This window comes from Brachyistius frenatus, unplaced genomic scaffold (genome assembly GCF_029030835.1).
Source record: "Brachyistius frenatus isolate BFR_SWC_R1_liver_20210118 unplaced genomic scaffold, ASM2903083v1 Contig_44, whole genome shotgun sequence".
NCBI classification, from domain to species: domain Eukaryota; kingdom Metazoa; phylum Chordata; class Actinopteri; family Embiotocidae; genus Brachyistius; species Brachyistius frenatus.
In genome coordinates, this window is record NW_027210643.1 from 2,948,451 (window position 1) to 2,960,644 (window position 12,194).

Sequence of the window (12,194 nt, forward strand, 5' to 3'; positions counted from 1 at the left end):
ACCGGTTGGCTGGGCGGTGCGCAACACACACACACACACACACACACACACACACACACACATACACATACACACACATCCTCCAGAACCGGTGGATGAACTTCAACTGGATAATGGATTAACGCATCAGACAGACAGCTAGCAAAACGCACAGCATACTATGAACTCCAGATGTCAATGTATTGGAAGAAAAACACCCACCCACGACGAGTGAGTCACAGTTTAAAGTAGCTGAATAAGCGAGCGCCGGTGCGGACGGGGAGATTCTTGCGTGGGGGTATTCGACTTCTTTCCGGTACTTAAAGCTCTCCCGACTGGTTTTTTTTTTTGTTTGTTTATTTTTTTTTTGTTACGGGGAAGAGAAACGCCGAGCGCGAGCCACCACACGGACTGACAGTTGCTGCGCGAGGCGCTGGCGCGAGATATGGATAGCGCGCGGGATACCTCCGGACGCTGGTGCGCATCTTCATAAAGTGCGACACTCCCGAGACCGACGAGGCCTAAAAAGTTCACTTGTCCCGAGTCAAAGTTTGGGAGGCGAGCGGAGGACGAGCGAGGGACAAAGAGCGCTTCTTTCTGAACCGGCGAGCAGACTTAAGGAAGAACACTGCAGAAACGAGTACCTTTTTTTTTTTTTTTTTTTTTTTTTTTTTTTGATACGACTTCACGGGAAGCTTTGAAGATGCGACAAGAGGTCGCGAGGAGATTTCAGATGCTGGTCGTGCTTTGGTCGGTGCTCCTCGTTAGTTTGGGGACAGGCTTTCCTACCAGACGCAAGAATGTTGCCCACAAAGTAAGTTTTCGTCATAGTTTTTTGTTTTGTTTTGTTTTGTTTTGTTTGTTGTTGTTTAGAAAGTTTAAGCAACAACTTAAAAAAAAAAAAAAAACCCGTGTAAAGGTCACACCTGCCACAAATACAACGCTTCGTTTGCCAACAATTAGCAAATACTTTGACCTTCGCTAATGTACTCTCGTGTTTATATTCCCCTCGGTAGTTTAGTAAACTACAACTACATTGCCGAACTCTTTTTTTTTTTTTTTTAATATCTTTCAAACATTGCAAACTATAGGTAATAAAAACTTCCCAAAAAAAAAGTTGGTGCGGAGCCTTTATTGTCCACACGAATGCTAAATATAGCCATTAGGAGTAGGCTGTAATTGTTAACTGCAAAACAGGCGTTTTGAGAATATTAATATAAGCGAAGCTGGTCGTTTATTTTCAAAATTTGAAACACATGTTCTTTAGATACTTTTGTTCATTTAGAGTTTAGTATTATAAAAAAAAAAAAAAAAGGTTGAACGAAAATGTCTTGTAAATCAAATTCCAACCATTGATCTCATTCAGCCATCACCCTTCACGTCCATCAATCAACTCCCGTGAGTCAATGTGACAAGATTTTCCACATCAGAACATGTTGCTTTCTTTTGTTCCACTTCTCTCTCCATGTATAGTAAGGTTTGCCATCACTGGGCATACACCCTGCTATCATAAATCCAAACTCCTTACACACACACACACACACATGCTTGTGCAGTGTGCGGCGTGTCTACGGGAATGTTTGCGTTACACGCGGACATATTTGGATATCAAAGTCTTGTTTGTGTGTGTTTGTGTCAGGGTTCAGCTTTCTTGCCTTTGAACTCTCCTTCTTGTGTGGCCTCCCAAGGATGCCCTATTGGGACTTTCTCTCTCTCATCATCTGTCTGATTGATGTCACAGCAAATAGAGACAGAGAGGGAGGGAAGAGAAGGGAATCATTACGAGAAGGAAGAAAAAAAAAAAAAAAAAAATCTCACTGCGGCTCGTGTGACTGTTCATTTCATTCACCAAAAGGCTGCAGCGGGTGAATCTGTACCTTCGCCCGCGACCTGCTGGGTGTAAGTGGCGGATGGAGAAGGGGGAGATTAGTGGAGGAAGACAGGAGGAGGAGGGGAAGCTCGGTAAACCTGGTGCCCAGTAACGAGATGCTTATGTAACCGGAATAAGGCGAGCCCTCGGCGTCTCTCACACTGGAGCTCGGGTCAAGTGTCATTCGTCTGATTGTTTACGTTGGCTCTTTTTTGTGTTAATGTGGAATTTCCTGTTTTTGGCTTTACCCCCATCCCTCAGCGAGGAAGAGGAGAAGGAGGAGGGTTGTGTTGAAGTGGCCTCTTTCCCAAATATCGGGACCTGCTTGCCCTCGCTGCTTTGTACCCCCACTACCCGCCCCAGCTTCCGTAACCTCACCCCCCGATTCCACCAGGCATGCATTTGTTGTCCCGTTTACAATTGCAAAAGATGGCGATCAAAGAGCGGCCATAGTTTATTGTTCTTCTGTAATGGTTTGGAAACAGCCAAGTGCATGGGGCCTTTGATATGTGCGAGGACATAAATCAGGGCTGCCACACTGCATGCCTTCCCAGCCTGCCCCCCAACCCCAACCCTTGTCCCTGCCCCTCACCCCCCCCCCCCACTTCCTCCCATCCAGTCTCCCGGCCTCGTCTCCCCCAGCTTGAATGTGTGTCATCATCATCATCAGTGGCAACAACAGTAGCCCCCAAATACATCCAGGCTTTTCAGTTATTTGAAAGCAGAATGCTTTGCCAAAAGGTCGGCCTGTCAGTAATGTCTGAGGAGAGAACGCAGTCTCCAGGTCACGCCGAGGTACCCCGCCGCAACCCTATAGTCTCCCTGTTAAACACACTGCATGCCATCAGCCACCGGGCCTTTGATCAGAAGAGCCCCACTACCGAGAGGAGGAGAGCAGGATCAGAGGGAACGAGGGGGAGGAAGAGAGGAGGAGGAGGAGGAGGAGAGTGATATACAGGGCGAAAGAATACAGGATCCAGATGTGTAACAAGATGAGATGAGGAGGGTGTGAAAGTATGTGGCCTCTTTCATGACTCTGGACTCTGGACTGGTCTTATATTTCTGTCTGCGTGAGTCAGTTAGTGCATGCGAGTGAATATTAGCTGTGCATGCTCCCTGCTGGATGGATTTGACAGTGATGCACTCAGGTCAGGTACAGCGTAAAGTGCGGCATCGTGCTCAAGGACATTTCTGAAAAGATCGCCTGCCATTGATTCCAAATGCAACACTTTACAACGGAACTATTGGCAGTGAAAAACCGGTCTCTTCAAAGTAATGCATTTTGCTTGTAAGTTAAGTTACTTGGGGAAATAAAAACAAACTACCAATTCATAAGGCTGCTTTTGATGATTAATGTGCAGATTATTGTCCAAATAAACTGATGAACTATTTCAACTAGAAGATAAAATATCTGCCAGTATTGAAAAAGATCCATCCCAGTCCAAGTCGATGCCCTCAGTTGTCTTGTTTTGTCAAACTAGCAGCCCCAAATCCAAAGAAACTCAGTTTACGTTGATGTGAAACAAAGAAAAGCAGCAAGTAAAAGCTTTAACTGGGGATTTTTTTTTTTTTGTGTGTGTGTTATTTTTGCTTTTAAAATTACTTTTCTGTTGATAAACTAATCAAGTTATCCACAAAATGTTTCAGCTCTGCTTGATTTAGTGCGGAAAAAAAACGGGCCAAAACAGGACAGTTTTTGTTTATCCAAAAGTAAAGTGAAATGTTTCCCCCCCAAAATTTAAATCTGCCAAACTTGAGTATACTGACCTAAAAACGTGGATAAAATAAAACTATTGTTTTCGCTTGCAGCATGACCAATGTAACATTTTATTTATTGAGTCTTTAAAATTCTTCACTGTTTTCAGTAGTATTGACTATAATTAGTCAGTTTTGATGAGATGTTTCACTTTCCCCCAAAAGGTTACCTATTTGTCAGCAGCAGTTTACAGATATCTGAGGAGGGGGGGGGGGCAACTTTGAATTCATCCATCATTTATCGTGCCCGACAGGCTTCTCCTCTAAACGGGCTCTATGTGTTTGCATTCTCGGATTTGACCGACCATATAAATTCTTTATGAGACAATCAGTCAGTGAAAAGTACGCCCTGTTCTAGGGGCCATAACCATAAATCATCAACCGACTGGTCATTAATTCAGACATTTCTTCTCCTCTTTAGCTCTCCGACTGCCACTGTTTTGCTGAGCAGACCGCAAACTGGCTCAGGTCCAATCTCGCATTCTTGTCCAATCGTATGTTTGGGCCAATTTAGCATATTCAGGATGGCATAGGCATGAATGTGCGGCAGACGGGGGTTCATTAGAGGGTTTGGATTTTGGTTTAGACCAGTGACCGACATCAAATAGACATGTGATCTGCTAGACATGAAGCGGGCACACTGGAGAATCAGACCGACCAAAAATCACATTTCAGTGACAATGTTCCAGATATGGTACACATATCTACGGTTTCCCTCCATTATAACGTCACCACCGATCACCATTAATCTCAGAGATCAACGTTTCCTCCTGCCGCTCTTCCTCCTGAGTAACTGTAAAACCTGAAAGGTCAAATTAAGCGGTTGCCGTCGTGGCGGCAGCACAGCAGGTTCAGACACACTTGCATCAGCCCAGGGGTCCCACGCCTCCCAGGCCCTCTCATTAAAGCTAAAAGAGGATCTCTCTGGCACAGGACCCCCTTTGTCCACCGCCTGGATGCCATGACTGTTGTGGGAAAAAAAGAAAATGAAACGAAGGCTGGTTGGTCACTTGGCTGGTTAGTCGGATGCCTCAGGGGCTTTTTGGAATTGCTGACCAAGCTGAGAAGTGGTGGACGGTATCAAGGTTCCTTCATAGAAACAGACCACTAATTGTTTTTAGACTCCAATAAGCCACTGTAAATGACAGAGCTATTTGTTTCTTCAGCCCTAAAGCAGCCGCTGGCTTCTGACTGCGTGCATATTATTCCAGTTGCCCTCGTTCTTTACATTATTTAAGGTGGCGACTGAGCAGAATCAGTCTTTCCGGTCAGCTGTTTTTCTTTTGTCTTCTCCATGTGATGATTCGTGGTGGAGATAAACGGTTTAGCTCACGTATGTACCCGCGCTTTCCATCAGGTTCACGGCCACCCAGTCCACAGTGGCGGGGTCCAGTATGTCCCTGAGACTTTGGAGCAGCAGAACCAGGTTCAGAGTCTGCTGCCTGAGCCCCACAGCCACCAGAGGAGGTGGTCTCACCCCCAGCACCGCTCCGTCGGGGTCCTCCCGCAGCCTGAACCCGAGGAGGAGACCAAACCCTTCATCCTGGATCTGAAGAACTTTCCAGACCTGGCCAATGCTGACATTAACTCCCAGAACCCCAACATCCAGGTGAGTTGCAGTTTTTGAGCTTTTTATAACGCCTACAGGATGTCTCTGTGTAAGTGGTCAAACACAAACCCTTAAATTACTAGACGTGGAAGAGTTCTCTGTTATTGTAACGATTCATTTCCTTATTGGTCCAAAATCAACCACCTCTCAGTCTAATCTTAGACACACAGCTGTGATTTTTTTTTTTGCACTTATTTATATACGAATAGGAATCTGTAATGTTAAGTGTCTCATGACTGAGCCCTCACTATTTATTTCTAAATTAACCCGCAAATTGAGAAAGTTGGACTTATATTAAGCACTTATTCTCACCAACTCCTGTCAGTGTAATTATGACGCGGGTAGAGGGACAAGGACGTACATCAAGTACAGAGACAGACTTCAGGTGCCACACGGACAAGATACACCCGACTGCGACTGAAAGACCGAACGCCAGCTGCAGTTATCGATCACCTCACTTCTTTCCTAACTGTGAAATGTAATTTGACCACAACTACGGAAACATAGTTTTGTCTCGTGTCACCGTGGCCCGGCCTTCACATCAGCTGCAGTCGGCCCCTTGGAAGCACCGCAGCAGCCAGGATGAGTTATGTTGAGGTAATGAGAGGTAGTTACCCGGAATAAAGGTCCACAATCTCTCCCTGAGAGGATGGTTTGGTTGGCTGGGTGCTCACGTTCGCGTTTGACTGGCTGACTTCGATCACGGGGAACGCTTTCGCTTGCTGAAATTCTCCTTCAAGGATTTGATACGGTTCATTTCTTGTAAGTGAAGCACTGAAGCTGTAAAAAGTATCCGTGTTACTTGTTTTTTTTTTATTATTTTTTTTTTTTTATTACTTATAACTGCAAAACATACTTGACAAAGCAATATGGAGCGGCTCTGTTGGTTGAATTTCACTGTCTTCTACTGACAGGTTCCAGCTTCAGGAGAGAGTTGTTACAAACACTGACGCTGTCCATGATCATATCAGCGATACGGGTGAATGTGTTCGTGGCTCACTCAGGATAAACACAGACACTCTCTTGTTCTACGCAGGTAACCATTGAAGTGGTTGACGACCCTCAGATGGAGGTAGAGATGGACCTGGCCAAGGAAAAAGACTGGCTCCCCTCCTCTTCCTCCTCCCCCTCTTCCACAGTAGATTGGCTCGGCGGCAAGAAGCTTTTCTGGCCGCTGTTTTGGAGTTACACCGACGCTGATTCCAGCGAGGACAGCAACAGCCGGTCAGGCGTGGAGGAAACTGGCGAGGAAGAGGAGGAGGAAGATTACTCTTTGGATTACGGCAGTGAGGAGCCCTTACCCAGCGGAGTAGGCGGAGACTGGGATACTCACTGGAACGAAGGCTGGGATCCAATGCAGAGCTACTATGGTAAGTTTTGCCAAGTGGTACACTCCCTGTCTGCTAGTGGCGTATAAACACAGCTCTTTGAGATATGACTTCATCAAACTGGTTCATCGTTTTTTTTTTTTTTTAAATGAATGGAAAAAAAAAAAAAATACACAATCCCTGATTTTACGATATCAAAAAGAGAATAAACGGAGTTGTCTGAAAGGGGAGATGAAGAAAGCGAGAAAATTAATGTGGGAGAGCAACTCATTGGCTCAGAAAAGCTGCACGATAAGTGTCTTCACAGTCGCAGCGGGCCAAACGGTGCCAGCATGCGAGGCAGCGTGAGCACTCGACCGTGAGGGCATTGTGGGTTACGGGTGCTTTGAAGTCGACACTGGTCGTGCTGGTCTCAGAGGCCGGCCGTTTGAAGATGGGTCCGATGCGCTCGCTAATGGCAGCGTGAGGCCGGCACTGTTCCCTGGGACAAAACAGCCCTCTGCTTGCGGACAATTAGAGGGCAGATTGGGAACACAGAATGACAGGGGCCATTTGGCTAACCCTTTCATCCTTCCCCAGGACCCCTTGGACCCCCCCCCCCCACCCCTCTCACTTCCCCTCCCCTCCCCCTCAGACCCAGGCGGCCCTCGCTGGCTCGGCCTTTTGAGCCAGTTCAAGAATTTCAGGGGGGGGCTTTAAGGGCTCGGCATAACTTGTGTTGTGTCTCAGCTCGCACAGACAACTTATTGAGAGATAAAAATAGTAAATAATGAGAGAGGAAGAGAGGAGAGGTGTCTGTGGTGACAGAAAAAGAAGGAAAAACAGCCGTGTGTGAATCCCGCTGTAGATCGGTTATGGGGTTCACCACGGCATCAAGCTTTTATTCTTCAAAGTCATTTCCACCACAGATCCGTGCGCGGTTGATTTCCATGTTTTTCGAAGGTTTTTGAGGGTTCTTGTCGTACCAAACTCCGGCAGGTGTATTAAACCCGGTTTCAACTCCAACTCCTTTAACACCCCCCCCCTCCCTCTGTTATGTCAGTATATAGACTTTATGTGTTTAACCGTTGTGCACAGACGAGCCAGCAAAGGGCAACAATGCCTGTTAAGTGGTCACATCTAAAGACTCGGTGAACATAAATCAGGGAGCTTAGCTTCTTCTGTAATTAAGACTCTCCTGAGACCTCATTCCTGGATGGCCACATGGCAAGTTGGCAGCGCCCACAAAGTAAAATTGGGTGCTCGCTACACCCAAGCTGGTATTTCTGCACCCACCTCGCCTTTAATCAAGAATGACTTGTATTCAGTGCTATTAACACCACAAGGAAGCATGGCGCGGAGGCGGACAGCCGCAGCACGGCTTCTCGCTCTCTAATTTTACTGAGGCCTTTTTAAAAAGAACGTGGGTTTGCATGGGAAAGGCTGGACCAGGAGAAAATTGTCATTTTGTCTGGACTGTCGGGAAACTTTGGAGGCTTTTTCCGGATCGGAGCGTCAACGCAACACTTTTTTTTTATGAGCTGGGATTTTTTTTTTTTCCACTCGTGTTTTTTTAATTTCCAATCGACACTTCGAATCGGCTTCCCGCCCCCCCCCCCGTTAAAACACAGCACATCTAGTGATTGTAATCTTCACCTGTACCTGAAAGCATACGCCGTCCAGCTCCTCTCACGATCACCATCTCTCTGACGGTTTTAGAATATCGTGCTTCGATCTCAGCAGATGATTCTGATGAGCTTTCGGAAGAGAGTGAGGAAGGTTTCGATCCGAGGGAAACCAGTCGCAAAAGCGTGTGCCGAGTTTGTGCCACCGACGATGTTTGAACTTGTGTTTCTCTCGCACAGAGAAGGACACAGATGAGTGGACTGTCTGGTCTCCCTGCTCAGTGACGTGTGGACACGGTGAGAGGAAGAGGACCAAGTCCTGTGGCTACTCCTGCACCCTGACCGAAGCCTCAAAGTGTGACCTGGAGCCTTGTCCTGGTGAGATTATACTTCCATCTGAAGAATTAGAAACGGACAGACAGAGTATTACTGAGATGTTTGCGGTCCGGTTTTTCACCTAAAGCTGATCGATCTGTCTCTCTCCTCTTTGTAGGTGACATCAACACCGTGGTGGAGCCTTTCCCCTTTGAGATGGAGAACGGCACGGAGCCATTTGGGACAGGTGAGTTTCGATGAAAGGATCGTGCCATATTTTATGAACCGCATCTCTCTGCAATCGACATGTTTACGAAGCATATTAAGTCAGATGTATCCTGGAACTGCGGGGGTGGGGGGGGGGGGATGTGACAGCACCGCCTCGGCGAACGGATTGACATGCTGTCACAAAGAGATGTCGATCATGGCTCGTTTGATGCTGTAACACGTTATCGTTTGCGGTACCGTTGTCCTCTCTCCAACAGACGTCGACAGCTGCGAGAAATGGCTGAATTGCAAGAGCGAGTTCCTCCAGAGGTACCTCCACCAGGTGCTGTCGGAGCTGCCCGGCTGCCCCTGCTTCTTCCCGCCCGAGGTGTCGTACACGGTGGTCAGCGTCTACGACGAGACCCGCGGCCGGCCGTTCCGCTGGCGCGACGCCAGCGGCCCCAAGGAGCGCCTGGACATCTACAAGCCTTCGGCGCGCAGCTGCATTCGCTCGACACTTTCCAGCGACTCGTCCACTCTCGCCGCGCAGCACTGTTGCTACGACGACCGCGGGCGGCTGATCACGCGGGGGAAAGGCGCGGGCACGCCTAACCTGATCAGCACCGAGTTCTCGCCCGAGCTGCACTTCAAAGTGGACGTGCTGCCGTGGATCCTGTGCAAGGGAGACTGGAGTCGCTTCCACGCGGTGCGGCCGCCCAATAACGGGCTGAGCTGCCCGGAGAACCCCCACGAAGACGTGTTCATGAACGAACTGGAAGAGGCCAGGGAGTACTGAGGGACCGCAGCCAAATCTACCACTTCACTCACAAGAGTCCGAGGGCCCGATCCTAATTTGAGAGGAGGCAGCCCGCCTTCAAAGTCATGAAATATTTACATCTACACCCCGTGTCAGCCATCGACCACGCAACAACGACTCAGAGGAAGTTCACAGCCGGGATTGGTAGTTTTGAGGGGTTCGGGAATCGTAGTGAAGCCTGGTTGTCTGAAGTTAGGATTTGGCACAGCGTCGTGATTTCAGGCTCGACCGAACTGAACTACACGAATGGAAAACGAAACAACAACAACAAAAAAGCACAGTGTTGTCCCATCGCTTGCCATCTCAATTTGCCAACTTGTTACACATCTGGAATGACATCAAGCTCTTTCTTTTATATTCAGTCCTCTCTCCTGGGTGCGTGTAAGCATGATGTTCAACTGCTGGCTTTTTTTTTTTTTTTTTTGACGGTGTGTTGAAGCGTCCGCGATTGACGATAGCAAAATATGGTAAACACCGAGATCACGCTTCTTGTAGGTTTTTACAATAGAACATTAAATACGCGTGGGCAGAGTCCAACAGATGAATATCCTAACTATGCTGCTACAATATATAAAATCCTTTAGGTTTTACAAAGGATTCAAGGGGAACAAGACATCAGTAGATCCAAATGATGACACATGCGTTCACGGTCCATTTCAGACAGCCTTCTCGAGTCATTAAACTACGATTACAACCATTTTGACACATTTGTGATGTCGACCAGAGAGCTAAGCTGAAAGGATTTGAAACACTCTGCTGTCCTTATCGAGCTCGCTCGCGAGACTCGTGAGAATGACCCCGAGGCAGAAATTATACAGGAACGGCACATTTGATTTCAAATGTTTGGTCACACAGATTGATTTCACGTGTTTCTTCCCATCTTCGTTCACAGCCAGGAAAAAAAAAAAAAAAAAAAAACATGATCTGGGTGCCAAAGAGATCAAAAATCAGACTGTTGGTGCCTGTGTAAATCCAGCCTGCGAGTCTCGACCCTGCAAATGTAGACAAGAAGCTAAAACAGTTCTCCGGAGGTTAGACTGTGCTCATAGACGCGTCTCTACAATGTTCTCAGGGGGACTAAAGCGACCACGACAAAACAAATTTGCTCCTTTACCTCGACGGCGGAGCGCCGTCGGATCTCGTACGAAGTGCATTAGGGTCAAGATTAGCGGGCGCGTATGAGGGTGCGTAATCCAGATTGGAATCGATGAACGGATGAGGCTTTTGTGCCGTTCCAGAAAGCAGTCGGAGCCCCCCCCCCACCCCCCCGTAACTGAATCATCGTTGATGCGTTGCGTCGCAGGAGGACGTTGTGTCGGCCGTTCGGGTCCCTGGGTTCATGTACAGAACTGGACTGGATAGAAAGGACACCTCTTCTCATAGAAACGTTTCTGAGAGCCCGACGTACCTTGGCTGACACGGGATATTGGTAATTGCAAACGGGAACTGGTTGTCATGAGAACACGTTTTCTTTTCCCCCCCCCCATCAGCGTATGCGTGGTTATGGAAAAAGCTGACAAGACAGGACCTGTCTTTTCTATCCAGTCTAATTCTACGGATGTTCGCTCCAAACCTTTCTTCTTCAGGAACTCTTGCTCCAGACATGCAAACATGCATTTGCATTGCGGAATCGCCAATTTTAATGGAAGGCACTTTATTTATGCCGTTTGTTGACGATAATGCTGTTGTGAAGGGAAACTCGCCAGAAATGCTGCATTGTGACATGAAGGTGCATATACAGTACATAGAAGTGTTCCGTTGAGAAAAGCATGATCTTCTTGTGATTTCTGAATCTAGTATTACATGTATGGTGTTGTACAGTATTTATTTGTCTGTTCTCTCTCTTTTTTTTTTTCTTTTTTTTTTTTAAGTTTGCTGAAGCTTTGAAATGACTCTATACTCAACGCGGTGCACTAATCGGACTGAGAAATGAAGGCACCCACTTAACAAAAGGGAAACCTCCTGCCTCATATCGCTTCACACACGGCAACGACAGGCGTCCGTGTTTCATTCTGTGTTGTACTGCAGTGCTCTATGAATATGTTGTCGCAATTATACTGAAGAAATATATATAAAGACCTTGCATTCATCATCTTGACTTTTTAATGTGTCGCTTCTTTTTAGACGCGCGAGGTTCGGCGAAGCCCGGTTTTGCCGAGCTACGCTCACGCCCCGTCGGAAACGGGTTTCCGGTCTTGCGTCGTGATGGGAATAGAGCTCCGGCTTCATTTTAAAACTGCTGGAGCAGCCTTCGGCCGGTCAGCACTCGACCACTATACGCCGTACGCTGTGTTTTGAAACCAGAGACGACGCACGAAACCGGACGTCGCTTCCGATCCCCCCCAAAAAAAAAAAAAAAAAAAAAAAAAAAACCGAGGTCAGTGCGTAAGTGCTTTAAAGTGCAACACCACCAAAAGGCCGCCGTGGGTCGGCTCCAAAAAAGGTTCTGTCTCCATAGACTCCTATTAAAGTTTCAAGAGTCGTAATGGTGTCATTTCTTCTTGTTAGTTACCCGACAGTCCATCTGAAAAGAATTCCTTTATTATTTAAATATTAGGCTTCAAAAAGCAGCATTTAGAGAGGGGGGTACGGGGGTGGGGAGGGGGGGGGTTGTTGGTCGGAAATAAAATCTCCAAATCCTCGACTTCAATGTCATCGCTCTCGGTCGTTTCAAGCGATCGCTGATTTGGTCGACTTTTCAAGAGTGGCT

General features: G+C 47.2%; 1 protein-coding gene across 1 annotated transcript; it reads left to right on the forward strand.

Annotated features, from left to right (window-relative positions):
* The first annotated feature begins 682 nt into the window (after positions 1-682).
* Positions 683-9,903, forward strand: ism2b (isthmin 2b). Its single transcript, XM_069703118.1, has 6 exons — positions 683-793; positions 4,962-5,213; positions 6,250-6,583; positions 8,386-8,523; positions 8,639-8,707; positions 8,946-9,903. Exons 1-6 carry the CDS (start codon positions 683-685, stop codon positions 9,461-9,463), a joined length of 1,422 nt encoding a protein of 473 aa, XP_069559219.1. The 3' UTR covers positions 9,464-9,903.
* The last annotated feature ends 2,291 nt before the right edge of the window (positions 9,904-12,194 follow it).